The sequence below is a fragment of the Lygodium microphyllum genome, chromosome 25, assembly GCF_053477565.2.
Source record: "Lygodium microphyllum isolate KBCC chromosome 25, Lygodium_microphyllum_v1.1.10, whole genome shotgun sequence".
In the NCBI taxonomy this organism is placed as follows: domain Eukaryota; kingdom Viridiplantae; phylum Streptophyta; class Polypodiopsida; order Schizaeales; family Lygodiaceae; genus Lygodium; species Lygodium microphyllum.
The window spans coordinates 4,619,354-4,642,917 of NC_141159.1; the positions used below are offsets into that span (position 1 = coordinate 4,619,354).

General features: G+C 39.7%; 1 protein-coding gene across 1 annotated transcript in view; it reads left to right on the forward strand.

Moving 5' to 3' along the window:
* Positions 1-251: 251 nt before the first annotated feature.
* LOC148013858 (uncharacterized) overlaps positions 252-23,564 on the forward strand; it is a 39,289-nt gene continuing 15,976 nt past the window's right edge. Inside the window, exons 1-5 of the mRNA XM_087666852.1 lie at positions 252-504; positions 601-1,002; positions 1,087-1,288; positions 1,403-1,494; positions 1,576-1,639. Coding sequence (XP_087522978.1) covers positions 371-504; positions 601-1,002; positions 1,087-1,288; positions 1,403-1,494; positions 1,576-1,639 — 894 coding nt within the window. The 5' untranslated portion in view covers positions 252-370. The remainder of the gene's footprint in view (positions 505-600; positions 1,003-1,086; positions 1,289-1,402; positions 1,495-1,575; positions 1,640-23,564) is intronic.

Below are 23,564 nucleotides of genomic sequence, written 5' to 3' on the forward strand. Positions count from 1 at the left end.
GGACGGACCATTGCAAGCTAGTAGGAGAGAGAATGTGCCTGGTTTGAGCTTGGATGAGGTGAGAAAGTATTGATTGATGAGTACACTACTCTCAAGTGACCATCTCGAATCTATCTTCACGTTTTGAGAGGTAACACAATGTGCCACATGGGGATTGCTGAACGTGTACAAGTAAATTTTGCCTGCGCGTGGCATGGCTCTTGTGACCGAGGTCTACCCAGCAATATGCAACGTTCATGGGAGATTTTAAAGAATGTATGCAACCGCCCCCTCCGTCACCTGCCACAAAAGGCACAAGAGTTCTGAGGCTAAGAGTGGCCGTTAACACTGCATTTTTGAATACAGAAATTCCGCACCTTACAACCTGACCATGGAGGAGAAGAAGAAACGCACGATGGACGGAGTGGGAATGGTAAGGCTGCTGCAGAGTATGGACATCGTGTCCATCATACTGCGCCAGTTATCGTCGCCAGAAGACATCCTGGCAGCGTCTGCCGTCTGCAGGTAAACAACATATCGAAACAATCTATTGGAAGATGCAGTTCCTTGCCGTCTGCTTTTCACATGGAAGCGCGTGATGAATCTGATGGTGGCGTGCAGAGTGTGGCGGATGGTAGCGACTGAGCCTGCTCATCTTCGCTCTTGGACTCTGGATGACAGTTGCTCAGATTTCACCATGGGCCTGAAGACCTCATCCACTCCGCTCTTACCTAAGACTCCTCCCCCCAAGCACTGGATCAATCCTTCAGCTCATTCCCCCCTTGCCTTCTTCAAAGTTCCAAAGAGCCTTGGCTTACCCAGCACACCTTCCATTCATTCATCAACCCATCTCCAGGGCACCTCTGACGAACATGCACCATCTCCTCGTACACCATCGCCTGTCAGAGAGCCCTCCATGAGGCCCTGCTCCATTTTGAAAATCGTCAAGGAAAAAATGGTCATGGGCAGGTTTCTCGGTGATGTCGACATAATGTCTGCTCGGATCAATGATGAAGCCATGCAGTAAGCATAATGTTATGTTTGAGGTCGCTACAGAAATCCATGACTTACGAATTCAGAATCATAGTTTTTGCAGCATGATTGCAGGCTACTCTTCAAGAAGTGTCGTTATCTGCATACATTCCGGCTACTGCACATATGCACACCAAAAGCTGATTGCTCAGATCTTTCAAGTACTGGAATGGAGGCCCGGGACCTGTCATGTGGTTGCAGCTTAATATCAGAGAGAGCCTTCTTTGGAATCCACAAGTACTGCCCTGAATTGGCATCTGTTACTCTTATTCTTCAAGTAAGTGTTTGATTCCAGGTTGCATCACTTGCAATAATCCTGTGTCACTGGAGATTGCTCTGGTGCTTTTGTCTGATGTCTCTATCTCTGATTATATCTTTTGGAGCCAATCAGCATGTAACATTCAGGAATACTTTACAAAAGATTTTCATGGAACTTGGGATGCTATCAAAATTGCAAACACTTTCAGTGGAACTTCGCATGCCGTAAGTGTTCATGATATGCAAGTTTGCAACTCTTGTGAAAACAAATCCAGCGGTCTCTAATTGTGCTCTTATTGTTCCTAGGTCATTTGGTCAATCCACAAAGTCAAAACTTATTTGGGAGTCGCATGTGCGAGTCACAGATCAGGTGGTCATTTACTACAACTGTTTGAAGTAACAGAAGGATGAATCCCTGAATCAAGTTCTAGCATGTTAAAGCCTGATAAAAGTTACATCATTCTGGTTTATTGGTGGTTTCAATAAATGAGATACCTTTAATTTTAAGATTCTCTTAGAACATGCATTCATGAATACAAATGCATGAAAGGAGAATGTATAAAAGCCCACAACTATAAGCATGTAGGGATCACATTATGCATCCTGATTTAGAGAATGCTTACTTGTCGACCAATTAAAAAAATGTTTATTGAGGCTGCACAGGTGCACCAGTGTTGGACAGGCCTGACAATATGAAGAATGCATTGTATCATGCTGTAATCCTCTCTAACATGCACAAGGATCTCATTTTTAGCAATGAGCTTAACTAGTCACGCACTGCGAATTTGGGCTACGAAGACAGATACCAATTTTCAAACCTTATCCTCTAAATGATGCTATGTAACTGTGCCTATGAACAATGATCATATGTATTGTGTGCACAAGTTCCCATGGTAAATCCCAACGATCATATATGCCTGGTATTGGAAAGCTGTTCTTGTTGATAATGCAAAGCTTTGTAAACCGCATAAATGCAGAATGAGCCATTCACCAAGAGTAGTTATTAGAATTTAGCAGAATGGTGACACTTATATCCTGTTGATCACTTTTTCAAAAGTTCATTAAATTCTTTCTTCATTGGATTTGGCTAAAACCTATAAGATCTATCAAGAGCTCTCTAGATAAGCTCATGATTTTTTAGGTCTCTCAGGAGGCAACTTTATTGAAATGCATCAGTGAGGTGGTCATCAAAGGAATGTCTCCTTTTTTCAAGGCTTTTCTCAAGCCTAAGAAAGGAGCCAAGAGAAAATGGCAAGTAGACCCTCTTTTTTATCTTTTTAGTTTTCTCTCTTGGTTTGTTTCTAAGAAACAAAGGTTAAAGGAAGCCGAGGAGATAACCACCTCTAGGGCATTGATGAGACGAGGATGTGTTACCATGAATCGGATGATTGTTTGGGATCAAGGGTAAGGAAGAAAGGCTATAAACTTCACTTGAAGAGACTTAGTGTAGATTTGTTGCATGAGACATAGCACAGGGGAGTTTCAGAAATGGGAAAACGAAAATGAAAAAACTAGAGTTTGCAACTTCGGTAAAATTTTGAAGATAGGAAAATGGTATTTTGGATTGTACACTAAAATAAATATGTTATTATGTGGATATATAAATATATCAATGCTTACAACAACGCATCTTCAAATTTTATAGAAAACTTTAAGTCTTTATGTCATATGATTGAAATCATGATTCATTACATGTGCCACGAGTGAAGACTCAATGGTTAAGATAGTTTAACATAGTTAAGACTCAGTTTTCAAAACTTGAAATAACAAAATGAATTATAATTTATGGCTTATAAATCATCTAAAAATTGACATTAAAAACAGTAAAACTAAGATACATCATAAGAAAAATCAAGATACATGTAACCATGTCATGTGAACAATTTATCCAATGTCCAATGAGTACTAGTAATGGCATTTGTGATTGGTAACTAGTAATTCCAATGCTAAATTGATTCTCAAGGTATCATGACTACAGTCTTTAGAGTTGGCGCGTTATGACTCATCCGGATCTTGTCGGGTGTAATGTCCCTTTAATCTCCATGTGTATATACTTATAGGTGAGAACACACTTTTCTTTTGTACCCTAACAAAGAATGTTGTGAACACACGTCCTTCTTTGTACCCCACATTGGGATTCTCTCACTCTCATGAGCTCTTAGCATTGCTCCTGCTTCATTTCTATCTTGCACTTCATTGGCCACTAATCATAACAAACTTACTTATCTGGTACACGCACCTTGGGATTCTCTCACTCTCTCTCTTAGCATTGCTCCTCCATTTCTATCTTGTACTTAATTGCGCACTCATCATAACAAACTAGTATTAGAGCTGCGGAAAGAGTGTGTGCACTTCTCGAGGATAGTGAGAGTTAGTTCTGCGTTCGTGCGCCAAGGAGTCATGCAGCTTACGGCTCGCCTTTCAACCGGTCGAGCGTGATCAGGCGTTTGACTTGACAAGGAGACAGCCCATCGGTAGCTGTCGTGACCAGACTGAGACCGACAAACAGTCAGTCTGACTAGCGTGGCACGACAGGCTAGCTGGCAACAGTCGTTTTGACCAAGAACCAGCAGGTGGTGACGGCATGTGCAGTTGCGACAGCGGACGATAGGTCAGATACGACGCCAGTCTCCAGGGGACAGCTCTTTACAGGTCATGCACGACAGGCCAGCGACGATACGACACAGTAGGCAGGTCGGCAGATCAACGAGCGCCACTTCGATACCAAGATATGAGAAACATGAATCCAGTAGCCCACACCATAAGCACAGCTCCCAGATTTTTGTATTTCTATGCTAAAAAATTTGGGGATTTTCCCAGATTTGATGCTAGTTATGCATAATAGTTGCATTGGACCCAGAAATTGTAAAAATTGTCCACATTGGCCTTGAAAATTATGGGACTTTTCATATATCAGTGAAATTTTGCTCCGCTGAGCTGAACTTTTTGACATTGGTGCACATTTGGACCAATAAATTTAGGGCTTTAGCAAAATTCTGCAAAATTTATACTATCGAGAATACACGTTAATGCAATTGGGATAGATTGATTAGCGAAATTTTGGGGCTTTCGCAAAATTTGTGAATTTTGGCAAAATTAATGTGTGAAATGTACATTGTGGACATTGTTGAAGCAATCTTGATGATGTACGCAGTGAAATTTGAGCTTATTATCTTTCACTTGTGAGATTTTTGAAAAAATTGCAGAGAATTCTAGTGTTTTCGTGTATCAAATGTGCTTTTGGGCACATATACATGCAGTACACATGTTGGTAACTTCCATTGAGTTGATGTATTGCTTAATAGTCATGATGCAACAGTCTTAGTGATCATTTTTAGATTTAGGACTGTTGCAAATGTATTTTTGGTGATATTGCTGAAGTGGGGATCACCTTGTCGTAGTGTAACGATGGATTGTGTACTGAAATCTTAGTTATATTGTTGAAAGTCATTCCTTCTATTGTTGTACATGAACTTGGATCAAATCTTGCTTTTATCTCTTGAATATTTATTGTCATAAAATACAATATTGATACTTGGTACTTTGCTGAATAATTGGCCACTAATGCTTCTAGCAACAGTGACACTAAATCCTTTCTTGGAATCAAGAGGTTTGATGGCATTAGCTTCGACTTGTGGAATGATAGCATGCAAGGTATTTTGTTCCTCAAGGACTGTGATGATGCCTTGCTGAAAATCAAGCTTGCAGTTATAACAGATGAGGATTGGGCTAGACTTGAGAAGAAGGCCATTGCATATATTAAAATGGTTGTATCTGATGATATACTAACAGACGTTAAGTATCTTGATACGACTTATGCCATATGGAAAAAGTTGATGGACGCTTATGAAAATTCAACTCTAGTAAATCAAGTGCATCTCATGCGCAAGCTTGTGAACATGGAGTTGGATGAGTCTAAGCCAACATCGGAGCATTTGAGTGCTTTTATAGGGTCAGGACTCTGGTTTGCATCTCTTCAATGATAAGTTGAAGGCTATTATCTTGTTGATGACTTTATCTGATAGCTGGGAGTCTTTGGTTGTTTCACTAAATAACAACTCTGCTTTAACCTTTGAAGGTATAAGGGGCTCTATTCTCAATGAGGAGATTAGAAGGAAGGTGTAAGGGACTCTATTCTCAATGAGGAGATTAGAAGAAAGTCTAGTGGAGAAAGTAATGGTTTAGCCTACTATCTTAGAGGCAGGTCAGAAAGAGGGATAATGCAAAAAATAAAGAAAAAAGTAGGAGTAAAAGCAAGGGCAAACAACATGATGTTACTTGCTATCAATGTGGGTGTAAAGGGCATAAAAAGCCCGATTGTCGGTACTATAAGAAAGATCAAGAAAGAAAGAAACAAGGAAAGAAAAAGAACGATGACAAGAAAGATGATGATAACTCTCACTGAAAAGAAGTTGCAAAGGCAAATGTTGCATCTAGTATAGTCATTGAAGAGCTCTCTGGCACTGGGGAGATACTTGTTGCAGCTTCATGTAATGATATAGATGTTATGGCAGCAGCAGGTGATATGCACATCACCAAAAAGGAGTTCATGATGACCTGTACCGATCATGGATAGTGGATAGCGGCACCTCTTTTCATGTTACTCCCTCTTTGGAGTCATTTTCTAAATACATTGCAGGTTGTCTAGGCAAGGTTTACTTGGTTAATACTTATGCATGTGAAATAGAGGGTGTACGAACCATTCAATTGGCCCTTGAAAATGGCCAAAAGCTGATTTTACAAGATGCCAAATATGTACTTGGCATAAAGAAAAGTCTATTGTCAGTTGGACAGCTTGATACAAGAGGATATTTTACTACCTTTGGTGGTGGATCTTGGAAGGTTCACAAGGACTCTATGTTGATCGTTAAAGGTAGCAATAAGGAAACTTTATATTATTTGCATTGTAAAGCATTACTTCGCAAGTTTTTGGCTATGGTTGAAGTTCATTCACAGATGGAACTTTAGCATAAAAGACTTGGCCATATGAGCCAGAAAGACCTTAAGGTTCTCTTCTCTTTAGGGAGATTTGATGCAAAAGGCTTTGGTCTTGACTTTTGTAATGATTGCATATATGGAAAACATGTGAAGTCTCCTTATTACATTGGTGTCGTTAAAAAGTTCAATGCTCGACTTAGTATACTTGGATGTGTGTACTATGCCTATTAATTCACATGGTGGTGCATGGTACTTTGTCACTTTTATTGGTGATTTTAGTAGAAAGTCATGGGTGTATATGTTAAAGAGCAAAAAGGAAGTGCTGAATAACATTCTTAAACAAAGGCCAATACAATATTCGAAAACACTCATCAACTTCAACCCATACTAGGCATTCATGTTGAAGTAACCGTTGGAAGTCCATCAACAGTCTCCAAGTGAAACTAGCTTTCCTTCTCGGAAAGGGTGGTGAAAACCTAATTATGCAACACTGAATTACAGCAATGAATAAATTCTCAAAACTGCAAATGCAAATTTTACCACACAATCTCGGTATTGGACATCCTATTGGCCCCGAAACTGGTGCCCTTTGCAGTATTTCTTTAACTTATATTGCAAATGAAAGGAGTACAACCGAGATACTTCAATCTCCTCTATTGTTCCAAGTGTCTCTTGCTGTCATAAACAACCAATAAAGCTTCTTGTCAGTTTGCTCCTTGATTTTCACCAGGATTTGTTTCAAATTGACCCTTGGCTGGCCAAATGCCTACCCCAATTGGCATGGGCTGGCTTTTGAAATGTCTAGCAACTCTTAAAACTCTAGCTGTTGATTTTAGTCTTCACGGCCTCTAATTGTTAGCATAAGTCCTAGGGTGGTTGGTAAACCCTAGTTTTTGGTTTACAATAAAACTTCCCTTGCCATCCACCAAATTTGGTTGAGATCTGCTCCAAATGGCTAGGAATTTCTAAGAATGCATGAGTATAGGTTGGAGAAGGTGACTGAATGCTAGAAAAAAAGAAATTTCACAATTTCTTCGCAAAGAAACCCTCCAAAACGGCCATTATTAAATCTGCCCCAGGAGCTGTCTCTTATCACTAGGGAGGCCAAGAAATGCTTTCACCGGCTCCTAGCTTCTATCATCAGCCATAGAAGAGGTCATAAATGCTATCGCTTGCTCTAGAATGGGTGGTTGCTGTTGTCACAAACCTCCAAAGAGTCTTCCACAACAGAAAATTAGACTAGTAGCCTCTTTCCTCCTCCCTCCCTCTCTCTCTCTCTCTCTCTCTCTCTCTCTCTCTCTCTCTCTCAACTTGCATTCACCCAAACAAGCCTCTAACAACCCCAAATAACCTTCTCCCCTCTTGCATTAGGTAGTTTTGCCAAGTAGCAGCCTTCTTAATCCATTTTCTAGCAATTTCAGCCATGTTCAGCATGCCTTCTTGTCAATTTGCCCCTTGATTTTCACCTAGGACTTTCTCAAATTGACCCTTGGCTGGAGAAATGCTGCTCCAAATCAATTGAGATGGGTTGACTCTTGAAATCCTTGACAATTCTTCAAATTCTACCTGTTGATCTTAGTTTTCACATCATCTAATTGCTTGCATGGGTCCCAAGGTGGTTGCTAAACCCTAATTTTTGTTGTAAATTAGGGTTAACAACAAAAAATTCTTTGCTGTCTACCAAATCTGATTGAGATCTGCTCCATATGGCTGAAAATTTTTGAATGCAATTTTCAGCCATTTAATTACAGCTTAAAATTAATAAATTTTGACTATTAATTCAATCCTTTTGGCCTTTCCCAAAATTAAATATGCTCATCCACAAATTAATTCGTTAGGCCATTTGCAACCCCAAGTGGTCCCAAGCCTTAATTGACCCATGGGTAGACATTAATTAATTAATTAATGCCTAGTCCCTAGTGTGAGCAATGACACTTATGAGCCAATTAATTGTCCTAGGGCCAAATTGACACTAACAATTACCTAGAATCTAGTTGACATAACTTGTTACAACTTTTTCCTTTGATACCTATTGTTACCATGAAGCCAATTAATTGTCCTAGGGTCAAATTGACACCAACAATTACCTAGAATCTAGCTGACATAACTTGTTATGACTTTTGCCTTTGACACCTATTGTTTCCTCAAGGTCCTTGGCCTGTTACCATGAAATACTAGCTTGCATATTACATGTGCATCTCAACATTGCACATTTGATTATTAAATTAATCAAATGTCAATCTAGCATAAGCAAAGCATCCAAAAATTTCACGTCCTTGTGATACCAAGCCACTAGATGAACCAAGCATCTATCAAAGAACAATGGAACTCTAGCTAGAAGCTTGTCGATTTGAGCAATATCCCATAGAAGCCTCATGGGCCAACAAAGATTTCATCTACACAGTCGCGCGTAAAATGGCGTTCAACCATTGGTAGATCCATGAGAGCACTGGAATCTTGCTAGTGAAAAAAAAGATGACCCTCTTTCATGGAAGGCTAAAAAAGAACACAATATAATCTTGGTATCCACAGTAGCATTCAACACATCCTCTTTGTCCTAGTTTGGAAAGAATTCCCGTTTGTGTTAAACATATTTACCGAATAGTATAATGGCAAATTCCAATAGATGTTCCTTGTCCAAGTCTTGGGACTCCTCAATAACCGAGATCATTTGTGCATAAGAACAAGTACAATGCTCAGATTGTGGAGGGTTTAAGAATTTGCCATTATATCATGCATCCAAAAATTTCACGTCCTTGTGATACCAAGCCACTAGATGAACCAAGCATCTATCAAAGAACAATGGAACTCTAGCTAGAAGCTTGTCGATTTGAGCAATATCCCATAGAAGCCTCATGGGCCAACAAAGATTTCATCTACACAGTCGCGCGTAAAATGGCGTTCAACCATTGGTAGATCCATGAGAGCACTGGAATCTTGCTAGTGAAAAAAAAGATGACCCTCTTTCATGGAAGGCTAAAAAAGAACACAATATAATCTTGGTATCCACAGTAGCATTCAACACATCCTCTTTGTCCTAGTTTGGAAAGAATTCCCGTTTGTGTTAAACATATTTACCGAATAGTATAATGGCAAATTCCAATAGATGTTCCTTGTCCAAGTCTTGGGACTCCTCAATAACCGAGATCATTTGTGCATAAGAACAAGTACAATGCTCAGATTGTGGAGGGTTTAAGAATTTGCCATTATATCATGCATCCAAAAATTTCACGTCCTTGTGATACCAAGCCACTAGATGAACCAAGCATCTATCAAAGAACAATGGAACTCTAGCTAGAAGCTTGTCGATTTGAGCAATATCCCATAGAAGCCTCATGGGCCAACAAAGATTTCATCTACACAGTCGCGCGTAAAATGGCGTTCAACCATTGGTAGATCCATGAGAGCACTGGAATCTTGCTAGTGAAAAAAAAGATGACCCTCTTTCATGGAAGGCTAAAAAAGAACACAATATAATCTTGGTATCCACAGTAGCATTCAACACATCCTCTTTGTCCTAGTTTGGAAAGAATTCCCGTTTGTGTTAAACATATTTACCGAATAGTATAATGGCAAATTCCAATAGATGTTCCTTGTCCAAGTCTTGGGACTCCTCAATAACCGAGATCATTTGTGCATAAGAACAAGTACAATGCTCAGATTGTGGAGGGTTTAAGAATTTGCCATTATATCATGCATCCAAAAATTTCACGTCCTTGTGATACCAAGCCACTAGATGAACCAAGCATCTATCAAAGAACAATGGAACTCTAGCTAGAAGCTTGTCGATTTGAGCAATATCCCATAGAAGCCTCATGGGCCAACAAAGATTTCATCTACACAGTCGCGCGTAAAATGGCGTTCAACCATTGGTAGATCCATGAGAGCACTGGAATCTTGCTAGTGAAAAAAAAGATGACCCTCTTTCATGGAAGGCTAAAAAAGAACACAATATAATCTTGGTATCCACAGTAGCATTCAACACATCCTCTTTGTCCTAGTTTGGAAAGAATTCCCGTTTGTGTTAAACATATTTACCGAATAGTATAATGGCAAATTCCAATAGATGTTCCTTGTCCAAGTCTTGGGACTCCTCAATAACCGAGATCATTTGTGCATAAGAACAAGTACAATGCTCAGATTGTGGAGGGTTTAAGAATTTGCCATTATATCATGCATCCAAAAATTTCACGTCCTTGTGATACCAAGCCACTAGATGAACCAAGCATCTATCAAAGAACAATGGAACTCTAGCTAGAAGCTTGTCGATTTGAGCAATATCCCATAGAAGCCTCATGGGCCAACAAAGATTTCATCTACACAGTCGCGCGTAAAATGGCGTTCAACCATTGGTAGATCCATGAGAGCACTGGAATCTTGCTAGTGAAAAAAAAGATGACCCTCTTTCATGGAAGGCTAAAAAAGAACACAATATAATCTTGGTATCCACAGTAGCATTCAACACATCCTCTTTGTCCTAGTTTGGAAAGAATTCCCGTTTGTGTTAAACATATTTACCGAATAGTATAATGGCAAATTCCAATAGATGTTCCTTGTCCAAGTCTTGGGACTCCTCAATAACCGAGATCATTTGTGCATAAGAACAAGTACAATGCTCAGATTGTGGAGGGTTTAAGAATTTGCCATTATATCATGCATCCAAAAATTTCACGTCCTTGTGATACCAAGCCACTAGATGAACCAAGCATCTATCAAAGAACAATGGAACTCTAGCTAGAAGCTTGTCGATTTGAGCAATATCCCATAGAAGCCTCATGGGCCAACAAAGATTTCATCTACACAGTCGCGCGTAAAATGGCGTTCAACCATTGGTAGATCCATGAGAGCACTGGAATCTTGCTAGTGAAAAAAAAGATGACCCTCTTTCATGGAAGGCTAAAAAAGAACACAATATAATCTTGGTATCCACAGTAGCATTCAACACATCCTCTTTGTCCTAGTTTGGAAAGAATTCCCGTTTGTGTTAAACATATTTACCGAATAGTATAATGGCAAATTCCAATAGATGTTCCTTGTCCAAGTCTTGGGACTCCTCAATAACCGAGATCATTTGTGCATAAGAACAAGTACAATGCTCAGATTGTGGAGGGTTTAAGAATTTGCCATTATATCATGCATCCAAAAATTTCACGTCCTTGTGATACCAAGCCACTAGATGAACCAAGCATCTATCAAAGAACAATGGAACTCTAGCTAGAAGCTTGTCGATTTGAGCAATATCCCATAGAAGCCTCATGGGCCAACAAAGATTTCATCTACACAGTCGCGCGTAAAATGGCGTTCAACCATTGGTAGATCCATGAGAGCACTGGAATCTTGCTAGTGAAAAAAAAGATGACCCTCTTTCATGGAAGGCTAAAAAAGAACACAATATAATCTTGGTATCCACAGTAGCATTCAACACATCCTCTTTGTCCTAGTTTGGAAAGAATTCCTGTTTGTGTTAAACATATTTACCAAATAGTATAATGGCAAATTCCAATAGATGTTCCTTGTCCAAGTCTTGGGACTCCTCAATAACCGAGATCATTTGTGCATAAGAACAAGTACAATGCTCAGATTGTGGAGGGCTTAAGAATTTGCCATTATATCATCAAGGGTGTGCTCGTTGCATTCTATCATTGTATTGGAGACATATTTACTATGTTTAACGGGGGGTTGCATATTAGAATTGCGCTCAACCTTGGAATAGAGGACAACCATCTCCGTACAAGAAACCAATTCTTCCCACTCTTTATCATCCGAATCAGGCCTCAAAGCATTCACCACTTGGTCTATGAAGACCGTGTTCAACTTTGGAATGGATGTAGGTAGAGGACAACCATCTCCGTACAAGGAACCAATTCTTCTCGCTCTTTATGATTTGAATTAGGCCTCAAGGCATCCACCACTTGGTCTATGAAGACCGTGTTCAGCTTTGAAATGGATATAGGTATTCAGTTGTTGTGCTTCGTTGAACCTCTCTTGCGTGCTTCAATGCAACAACTTGTGTAGAATATTGAGCCCATAGAGCTGCATAGGGCAGGGCAGGAAATATACACTCTTAGCCAAATTTTGTCCCAAGAGAATGCCAATGAAGAATCTATTAGGCTGCCTATGTTAGTATTGTCAATTTGTCATCTCCTAGTTGTGAGCTCCTCTCAGAGTCCTGACACAGACATAGAAGCTCTGGTAGTCTATGCGCATTTTTTTAATTTGTCGACTTCTTGTGTGTATTCCTAGGCCAATTTTTGCTTTCCACACTCTTACCAAACATTGTCATTGTCATCTGAGATTTTTCCAAGGTCTCCCCAAATTTTTTGGCATTTTTCTCTTCAGTCACCATCATTTATTGCTGGTTGGCCAACATTAAAGCCCCTACAGAAGTAAGTCAGCCAATTTTTTGGTGTTTTGGCTATTTATAGCCTCATCTCCACTTGTCAGAGACACACACTCTTCAATCTTCGATCTTCTGTTTGTAGGTGTACACTTCGACTCTCTGTGCTTAGTGTTGCCATTGTTATCAACACTGCTGCTTTGGCTTGCGTGCAAGGACTGATCAGTCCATTCCCATTGTATCAACATTCTTCTTGAGTTAGTGTAATATTCTTTCTTCATCTTCTACTCTCTCTCTCTCTCTCTCTCTCTCTCTCTCTCTCTGCTTCTCTCTATTTTCACATTTCTCTTCCGTTGCGCACTCTCATATGGTACCATCACCTAAGTGAGAACGTAATCTAGTGATTTCTTGTAGAAGAGTAGGTTTTCATTGTAAAGGAGTAGTCTAGATTTATTAAACGTAGATTTATAACTTGCGTTTACTGCATTTATAGTCCGTACAAGTGGTCCATTGCCCATTTGACCTTTCTGGCAGCCATGCAACTTCTCTAGAAGACTTGGGCAACAACATCCAAGCATCAAGCGGCCCCTACTTTTTGCGTTTTTGTATGTAATAGTCTCCTTGCACAACTGGCAACTTTCTGACATAGGCGATAGCTTCCTGGTGCAAGCAACCCCCTTTTGGTGGCTAGCGACAACTTTTCTTTGACAAACGCAACTTTCTAGGTGATTGTAGGATTGAAGATGTCTTACTACTTCTTGCGTTTTGATGACTCAGAGAAAGCGCTTCTTTCCAAACTCTCTTTTGAACCAAGGTGCAATTATAGTCGGCGAGAGGAGTCCTCTGTTAGCACCGGTCCCCCTTCTATTCATCTATCACCAAAGGCTCCATTCTCAGTGAAGATGACATCCTTGATACCCTCGTTGCAAGTGCTGGTCTTACCTTTATTACCTAAAGAAGACAAACTTGATGGTTCCAACTATTCATTATGGTCGTATAAGGTGGAGTGCATACTCCATATGTTCGATCTTTAGACTTTTGTTTTTTATTTTATCCCTAGTCCTTAGAAGGATTCAATAGATAGGACTTCTATGGACCTAGCAGACTCATGAGATCAGCTCAATTATCGAGCCTTATCTTTTTCTCTTTATGAGTTTGCGAGATTCTATCCTTGTGTATGTTCACAAGTTAAAGACTACGGCAGAAGTGTGGAAGAAGCTTGCGTCTTTGTATCAACATAAGACATTTGCCCACAAGACTTCCTTGGAGAAGAAGTTGTGCATACTCAATCTTGATGACTTCTTTTTTAAGGAGCACATCACAAAGATGGAGGACATGAGGGGTGACCTTGCCTCACAAGATTTCTCTTGAGAAGAAGTTGCGGATGCTCAATCTTGATGACTCCTTTTTGAAGGGGCACATCACGAAGATGGAGGATATGAGGGGTAAGCTTGCCTCTCTTGGTCGGATGATATCCTTTGAAGACATGGCTATGAACCACAAGATTTTCCTTGAGAAGAAGTTACAGATGCTTACTTCTTTTTGAAGGGGCACATCACGAAGATGGAGGATATGAGGGGTAAGCTTGCCTCTCTCAGATGATATCCTTTGAAGACATGGCTATGAACCACAAGATTTTCCTTGAGAAGAAGTTGCGGATGCTTAGTCTTGATGACTCCTTCTTTTTGAAGGAGCACATCATGAAGATGGAGGACATGAGGGATGAGCTTGCCTCTCTTGGTCGGATGATATTTTTCGAAGACATGGCTATGAACCTTTTGAATTAGCTACCATCTCCTTGGTTCCATGTCTTCTATACTAGCCTTATCACATCAAGGACCCATAAGACACTCTCATGGGAGGAGCCTTCTGTTAGAAGTGGATGCAGTGATGGAAGTGTGGGAAACTGCCGTAATAGACTGCTATACACAAGAGAGAGAGAAAAGAGAAAAGAGAAACACCGCAAGAGAACTTAGAAGAAAAGAGATGCTCGGGAAATGAAATTCATATACCAAGACATGAGACAATATAGAAGCAATGTGAGTCATCGATTGTGAGGGCACTGGCACTTGCTCCCTCTTCACAAGAACTGTCAGGTGATGAATGAATGACTGTGGAGAAGGGAGCTTGAGAATATATAGGCCAGATAAATGCCATAAAGTATGATTGGTCGGCCACATTAAATGTTGGCTGACTGGCTACAAATAATGCCAAATCACAATAAATGCTGCAAATAAAATATCTAAAATATCTATGGTGCCCAACGTGCTTTACCACATGCACAGACTCAGCCATGAACTGATTAATTTGCTAACACTTTCACTACTTGTCTTGGACCTTTATGAGTGATGCAAAGAGGTTGGGGCTAGTGATTCTCGCTCCACCAAGGCATTTACTGCATGTACAAGTGGAGGGAAGAAGAAGGTGCAAGCCAAGGACAAGAAGGATGAGAAGAAGCCCAAGTGCTCACATTGTGGAAAGGGCACTCATCCTAAGGAGAAGTGTTGGCAAAAGTACCCCCATTTGAAGCCAAAGAAGAAGGATTCGAAGCATACGAAGGTTGCCTCCATGATGATAGAGCCTATCTTTGTGCATGTATTTGCTAAGGAGGATACAATTCTTGCTTCTTCCATTGAGGAGAAGCCTTGGCTTGTTGATAATAGGGCCTCTTCTCACATGATCTATAGACAAGATTGGCTTCAAGACCTGAGTGCCAAAAGGGGCAAAGTGACCATTGGCAATAATTCTAGCGGTTTCCATCCGCGGAGTGAAGACTATTCCTTTATTGTCAGACAGACAGTCTTCTTCAGCCAAAGCTCTCTATGTACCACATTTAGGTTTTAACCTTTTGTCTACTCATGGTCTTACACGGCTTGGTAGCTGTGTGATATTTACCTAGGATGCAGTAAGAGTGGAGGATGGTGCCGTTTTATAACGATCTTCTTTGTAAAACTATTATTGTCAGACAGACAGTCTTCTTCAGCCAAAGTTCTCTATGTACCACATTTAGGTTTTAACCTTTTGTCTACTCATGGTCTTACACGGCTTGGTAGCTGTGTGATATTTACCTAGGATGCAACAAGAGTGGAGGATGGTGCCGTTCCATTGAGGAGAAGCCTTGGCTTGTTGATAACAAGGCCTCTTCTCACATGATCTATAGACAAGATTGGCTTCAAGACCTGAGTGCCAAAAGGGGCAAAGTGACCATTGGTAATAATTCTAGCGGTTTCCATCCGCGGAGTGAAGACTATTCCTTTATTGTCAGACAGATAGTCTTCTTCAGCCAAAGTTCTCTATGTACCACATTTAGGTTTTAACCTTTTGTCTACTCATGGTCTTACACGGCTTGGTAGCCGTGTGATATTTACCTAGGATGTAGCAAGAATGGAGGATGGTGCCGTTCTATAACGATCTTCTCTGTAAAACTGTTATTGTCAGACAGGCAGTCTTCTTCAGCCAAAGTTCTCTATGTACCACATTTAGGTTTTAACCTTTTGTCTACTCATGGTCTTACACGGCTTGGTAGCTGTGTGATATTTACCTAGGATGCAGCAAGAGTGGAGGATGGTGCCGTTCTATAACGATCTTCTCTGTAAAACTATTAAACATATTAATTTTATGATCTCTCTATATGAAAAATTATGTGTATTATATTATCAAATCGATTAAAATATAATAAATAAATAGTATTATAATCAAAATACATATCCTATTATTCAAACCATATAGTCTGCAGAGGTTAACTATAGTCTTATTGGCTATAAATGTTTTTTTTGAAATTTTTAATAGATATTATTATATTTTTTAAAAATAAAACACATAAGAAAGCTTGAAATAGTATATATGAGTCGTGAAAAATGAAAAGTATGCTTTTTATGACATTCAACCTAAACTCGTTGTTTCCTTTTACAAAAAGCCTAATTTTGCAATTCTGCCCACATTGCCTTGTCGATCACATGTCTTTCGGTCGATTCGAGTACTCGCGCACATCTACGTTTTGAGTTTGTAAGAGTAAGTGATGATAGAAACAAGTTGCAGACTTCTTCAGGACTACATAGATACAGGGAGTTCATGTTTCTCACTTCTTTTCTTTTCATCTTATCTATGGTTATTTCTCTTATATTATTGAGTTTGATTATAACAATTGATATTGAAAGTAGGATTAAGAGTCATGTATACAGATCTAATTTGATATGTTACAAATTGGAACATGCTTTTCTTGAGATATTATTTCTCTTATATTATTGAGTTTGATTATAACAATTGATATTGAAAGTAGGATTAAGAGTCATGTATACACATCTAATTTGATATGTTACAAATTGGAATATGCTTTTCTTGAGAAATACATTATTTGATAAGATACACAGTTTACGGATTTATATAGCAGACAACTAATCGAGAAAATTCATCATCATCATCTTCAGATTGTGATTGTGAATAAGATTGAGAGTGAGAGTGAGAGTGAGATTGGGATCCCTTATTATGCACATGATATGATCTCGAGGGTGGTTGAGAGGTTTGAGCTCCATATTGGAGTGCATGTTGTGATGTTTCATTATTCATACTCTATAGGCTTGATCAAATATTATATTGATTTATCTTTTTCTCTATTTTTTCCATATGTATCTTTATTAGTTCGATTGACTATGTGATTTATCATTATTATGGAGTCATATTACAAGCGGTATCAAGGTAGTTATGATCAATGAAGATGGAAAGCATGGAGCAAAGAATCAAGGAGCAAGAAGAATTTATTCAACGTCTTTTTGTTGATTTGAAAAGATAAGAAGTCAGCAAGAAAACTGCAAAGATACCAAAGATCATCGTGGGTCTAGGATGTGAAGCAAATGTGACTTGTATGGGCATGCCGACAGAAAAGCTGCATCAATAATCTAGGTCACAAGAGCAAGCAAAGAGAAGAGAAAGATCTTTTGAAGATGACACTGGAGAATCTACTATTAAGCATGATGATTTTCTGATTGACTTAAAGATATAATGAAGATTTGACTATGAAGTTGATATTTGGGAGAGTGAAAATAGACAATCAACAAGGAAGCGATGGAGATAAATAATAAAAGAGTATCTACATGAATCTAACTACTCAAAAGACTCTTTGTGAAACTTTATAAAGACGATGCAAGTTGTTGAGAAGACTATTTGTGGATATTTTATAACAAAGACTCTTGATTTTAAGACTTTACTCTTATGAATATATATATGGATTTAAATATAAATATCCATGCAAGTGACGCTCAAGATCTATAAACACATTTAAGATATGACAATAAATATTAAGAAAATGCAAAAGATAAGGTTTTTACTTCTTGTTCTTTGATATTTTAGCTTAACGAGTCTAAATTTTATGTGATAATAATAAATAAGATTTAAAAACAAAGTTTTTAAAAGAGGAATCAAATGTCATTTATCTTTCCTAATATATGCTAGGTAGCTAAGCTTTGAGGACAAAGCTTTTAAAAAGGGATCGAATGTAACGATCTTCTTCGTAAAACTATCAAACATATTAATTTTATGATTCCTCCATATGAAAAACCGTGTATTATATTATCTAATAATTTATAATATAATAAATAAATAGTACTATAATCAAAATAAATATCCATGAACTTATTAATAGATAGTATTGTTCAAACTATATAGTTTGCAAAGGTTAAATATAGTCATATTGGGCTATAAATGATATTTTTGATGTTTTTAATAGATATTATTTTTTAAAAACAAAACACATAGAAAGCCTAAAATAGTATGTATAAGTCGTGGCAAACAAAAAATATGCTTTTTATGATGCTCGACCTAAAATTTTTGCTTTCTCTTACAATGAGCCTACTTTTGTAATTTTGTCTACAATGCCTTGTCGGCCCTCTTCAATGATCCCAACATTTAGTGCTGAACAACCAACATTTTTTGGCTCCTACAAGAGCAGGTCGGCTAATTTTTTGGTGTTTTGGCTATTTATAGCCATACTCCCTCTTGGCTCTCACACACACACACTCTTCAATCTTCAGTCTTCCGCGTTTACAGATGTATACTCTCACTCTCCATGCTTGGTGCTACAATTGTCATTTGTTTGATCTGATGCCCTCACTGACACTTTGGGTAGAGCAGGTTGGCTAATTTTTTGGTATTTTGGCAGATGCAAAAGAGGTAGTAGGCGCAAGCCAGAAAGAGCTTCTTGGGCCCTTCGAGCTGGAGAGTTAATAAGAGGCTCTAAAAGCTTCATCAAAGACTAGAGGCCATGAAAATAGAGATGATGTGCAAATTGATGCTGATGGAGGCTTAGAAGTTTGAGTGGGGGGCAGGAGGCACAGAGAGAGAGAGAGAGAGAGAGAGAGAGAGAGAGAGAGAGAGAGAGAGAGAGAGAGAGAGAGAGAGAGAGAGAGAGAGAGAGAGAGAGAGAGAGAGAGACTTAGGATTCCGCCTCTAATGTACCGAAATACATTGCCCGGCTTAAAGGTCTCTTGCATGGGCAAATAGATCTCATTCGACACTCGGACTTGCTCCCTCGGGAGGACTTGCTTACCTGGCATATGGCAATTTCCTCTACGTCTTTGCCATCGCTTGTGTAACTTTTGTGTGGCTTAGTACTGGGATCTTACACGTCGGCTTAGAGCCCTCGTGTATCTTGTAATCATGAAAACTTGTACTCTTTTTTCGTAATTAATACAATTACGTTTTATGAAAAAAAAAGAGAGAGAGGGAGACTTAGGAGAGAGCACAAGTGAGAGGCTTGAGAGAGAGGGAGAGCAAGAGGCTTGGGCAAGAGAGAGGAGGTGGGAGAGACTTGATACATTAATGCTTGAAGAGGGAGGGAGTGGGGGTAGATGAAAGTGTGACAACTTGACTGTCAAGTGATGCTTAGGAGAGGGAGATTAGAAGATTCAATCCCTGCTAATTTGGTGTGGAAGGATGGAGGGGAGGAGCATCTTTTGCTGTATGAGAGAAGAGAGGAATCCAAGAGTATAGATGGTTGGAATCCAAGGTTGAAGTGTGTGAAGTTGAGAAGGGTCAAGGCTAAAGTTGGTTGGAATCCAAGGGGGTTTCTTTCTTTTGTTTTTTGGGAGCGGGGGGGGGGGGGGGGAGGAATGGTGTGTGTAGTTGGAAAAGGGGGCTAAAGCAAACACGAAATGCACGTGCAAGAATGAGCCAAACGTGGTGTCCACTCAAGGGCAATATGAATCCATACCAAATCAAACCATACAATACAATACAATACAGATCATACCATATGATCATGTATGTACAACGTAGGAAGATAACCCTTGCATCGTAAAAACTCTTTGCAGTACTTCAATTTTCATATGGCATTCCAACCATCGTCTTTTGCAACAACCGGAGTACCATAGCACCCGTTGGTAACCCTATCATCAATCTTAAGACCAAGCATGTAGCAGTGCACTACCATTTTACTAAAGAGCAGGTTAAGTTAGGCACCATTTGCCTAGAGTTTATTTCTTCATTAAACAATTTTGTAGACATACATTGATCAAATCGATCAATCGCCCAATTTTTCATTACTTGCTACTCAAGATTGGCATGGATACTCCCCCTCCCTTGAAGGCATGAAACCTAATCCATCAAGATAGAAAGATGAAAAACCTTGACTTCTTAGAATCCTATACCCTAAGAGACGTCAAATCCCTTGGACAAACTTAAGTTGAATGAGCCAGTTACTAGTGTATGTGAACACTAGGGAATGAGACTAATGTTGAGTCACGAATCATGTCAACAAAGGTGACCACGATCGATCAAGATGAATTGTTCTTGATCAAAGGATCACAATTGGATTAACTGTTCAAGGAATCTAATAATTGGAGTGCAAGAGGGAGTGCAAGAAGGTAAACACACGGGTTCACTCATGGTTGAAACTCTAATGAGAAATCCCAAGGAGAAGAGTATCCCTAACTAGGTGAAAGGTTTGCTTCTAAGTGAATTCCACCTTAGACCATATGTTGATTTGTAAGGTTCCTTGTACATTTGGAATAGGGTGGGTTCCTTATGCACCAAAGGAATGCTTGTGATTTCTTAACCAGGATTTTGATTGAATCTAATTGGAATCAGGATAAAAAGAAAGGATGCGCCATGCTTTCCCCAAGCCAGTTGCTGGGACCCTACTCCAAGGGGGTCATATTCACCGCTTTGGAGAGCTTAAGATTGGCCTTGTTGCCAAAGTTCATTCACTAGGGAGTCAGTTAGGTAGGAGGAGGTGTGGGTGCCAAGGGGGGGCTCTGGTAGCAAATCCCTCTACGTTTCAAGGATCTACTTAATCCCTACGTGACTGAGGATGGGATCTTGAGGCCGTGATACTTCTTGAGGGTGGAATCTTAGTGGGTGCAGATCGCTAATTGAGGTAGAACTGGACGATTACTTCTGTATATGGAAAGAAGGGAAAAACTTGTAATAAGAACCTTTTAAGATAATAAAGGAACTGTCTTGCTTGATTCTATCTTTGTGTTGTGACTTAAAATATGTGAACGGCCCATATATATAAAAGGCCTAATTAAGGAAGCTGTTTGTAAGTGCTATGCATATTCGTGGTAGGTAATTGGTTAAATAAAGATGACTTGTCTAAACAAGGGAAGTGGCTGGGCATGATTCTCGACAGATCTAACCTACAGCAGAGTGGTCCCGGTTAGTTGGGAGCTTCTTTAAGAACTACGCTGACCAAGTTTAGGAATTGATAGAACCCTTGACTTCGTGTTGTTTTAGGGAATTGGGGTGAGACTATGCCTAATGGGTGGAGGGGTTGATGTGTTGCACTCCCCTTGTTTCTCACTCTTTTTGAACCAAGTGCAACATGAGTCCGCTTCGGTCCAGATGCTCTTGCACAAAGTGGGACACTCAAAGACCGATACTAGCAAACTTCAGGTGACCCTAGATGTGCTTTAGGGTTCGGATTTAGGTCGAGATCCTAGTGGGTTCGACCAAATTACTTCAATTGCGATGTAAACTCAGGCACATTTGAGTGGCAAACCCCAGGACATTTCAAGGTGTGTTGGGTAGCATCATTTGGAATCCTCTCCTGATGGGCTACAACATCGAGACCCGGAAAGAAGCTCTAGGTGGCACGTTACACGTGGTATCAGAGTTCAACTTAACCTATGTATGTTTTTGATTTCAAGGGATTGATAATCTTAATGTAAGAATGATTCCTTAAGTTGTTACTTGTTAATTGGAAGAATAAACCTTTGACAGAGTATGGAGGCATGAGGATGCTTTTTGGTATTCCGGGCAACATACATGTTGGCCCTACATTCTCTTGATTTCGAGTGGCGAATGCGCATTCTCGATCTTTCGTACGATTCCTCTCCACTGTATCGAGAAAGGAGATGGATCTCGAATGGGCACTATTGTTACATCGAAGTCGACAGTTTTCCATACATACAAACAAATCTTAAGAGGTTTTAATGGATAGAAAACTTGAAAGTCATTGAGGCTTTCATTTTTTGTAAGTCCGGGAGAAACCCCATGATGTACACTAGTGGTTGACAATTTTCCTTGGACCACTACGTCTACAATGAAGTAACTAGGGGGATACTTGTTGATAGGGTGGTTGTTCAAATCCATTGTAGTTGAATGACTTCCATGTTGAAGGTCTTCCAGATCTTCCCTTTTCCCAATATAGATTCTTGGATATTGATGGTAATCACCCAACCTATTTCCTTATCAATGTATTAGATCTTTAGTCTTAGGAATCTTGCAACACTGTTTATTAGACTATAATCTTTTGAATTATAAATAAAGGAATGCCTTTCTGCTTATCCATATGGATGGATTCCCTTTTTGTAATAAATCTGGCTTTAGCCATCTTTAATGAAAGAGATTTCCAGTACTTTGCAAGAAATCGAGTTAGTGGTTAAGATTATATTTTGAGTACTAAAAATTTAAGATGTGTTGTCGAGAAATGATAAGTAAGTTTACGTGGAACTATAGCAAAATTACATGAAAAATTTGTCAGATGGGAGAGGATCGAGGTGCAGCTGAAGTGCAGTAGACAGTGTGAGAGTGAGAGACAGAGTTGAGCACGACACCCAATGCAATAGTACTGAATAGAGTGTTAGCTGAAAGTACAAATGATAACCCTTATACCTTAGAGTTATAAGGGGCTGTTCACACCCGAACACAGTAAGTGCCCGTAAGTGTGCACCACAAGCACATACAAAATAGTACACATAATCTGGGGGAAAAAACCTCTCCTACCGAGAGTAAAAAGTGCCCCAGTGTCCTAGTGATCACCCGCACACTCCCATATGAGCGTAGGCGTAAGTAAGGCGTGTGAGATACCCAACAAACCCCCCCTGGAGTGAAGAGTGATCAAGTGTACAAGGATCATCCGCCACCAAAGGGCGTCAAATTCAAAGCATCGCAAAATGCTTCAAATTTGTCTCGTGGAAGAGCTTTGGTGAAGATGTCTGCCACATTGCTGGTGGTAGGACAGTAGACAAGGCTGATATCACCTGCATGTAGCCTCTCTCTGACAAAGTGGTAGTGAATCTCTATGTGTTTCGTGCGAGCATGAAACACAGGGTTCCGTGCCACTGCAATGGCACTCTGACTGTCAGTATATAAAGGAGTAGGTTCCGTAACAGATACATCCAAATCAGCAAGTAAGCGTCTAAGCCATACGCACTCAACTGCAGTAGTGAAGGCTGCCTTGTACTCAGCTTCACAAGACGACGTGGCAACAGTGGATTGTTTCTTGCTAAGCCAAGAAATGCATGACGAGCCAAGAAAGAAACAATTCCCACTAGTGGAGTGACGAGTATCAAAATCACCAGCCCAATCAGAGTCACTGTAAGCATGTAACTGCAGTGGTCCCCCCTTGGCATAAAGCAATCCAAGAGCTCTAGTACCCTGCAAGTAACGAAACACACGCTTCACAGCTTGCCAATGCGACATACGAGGCTGATGCATGTACCTGCTCAAAACTGAAACGGCAAACTGTATGTCTGGCCGAGTGTGGCATAGATAGATGAGACATCCCACTGCTGGAGCATAAGTA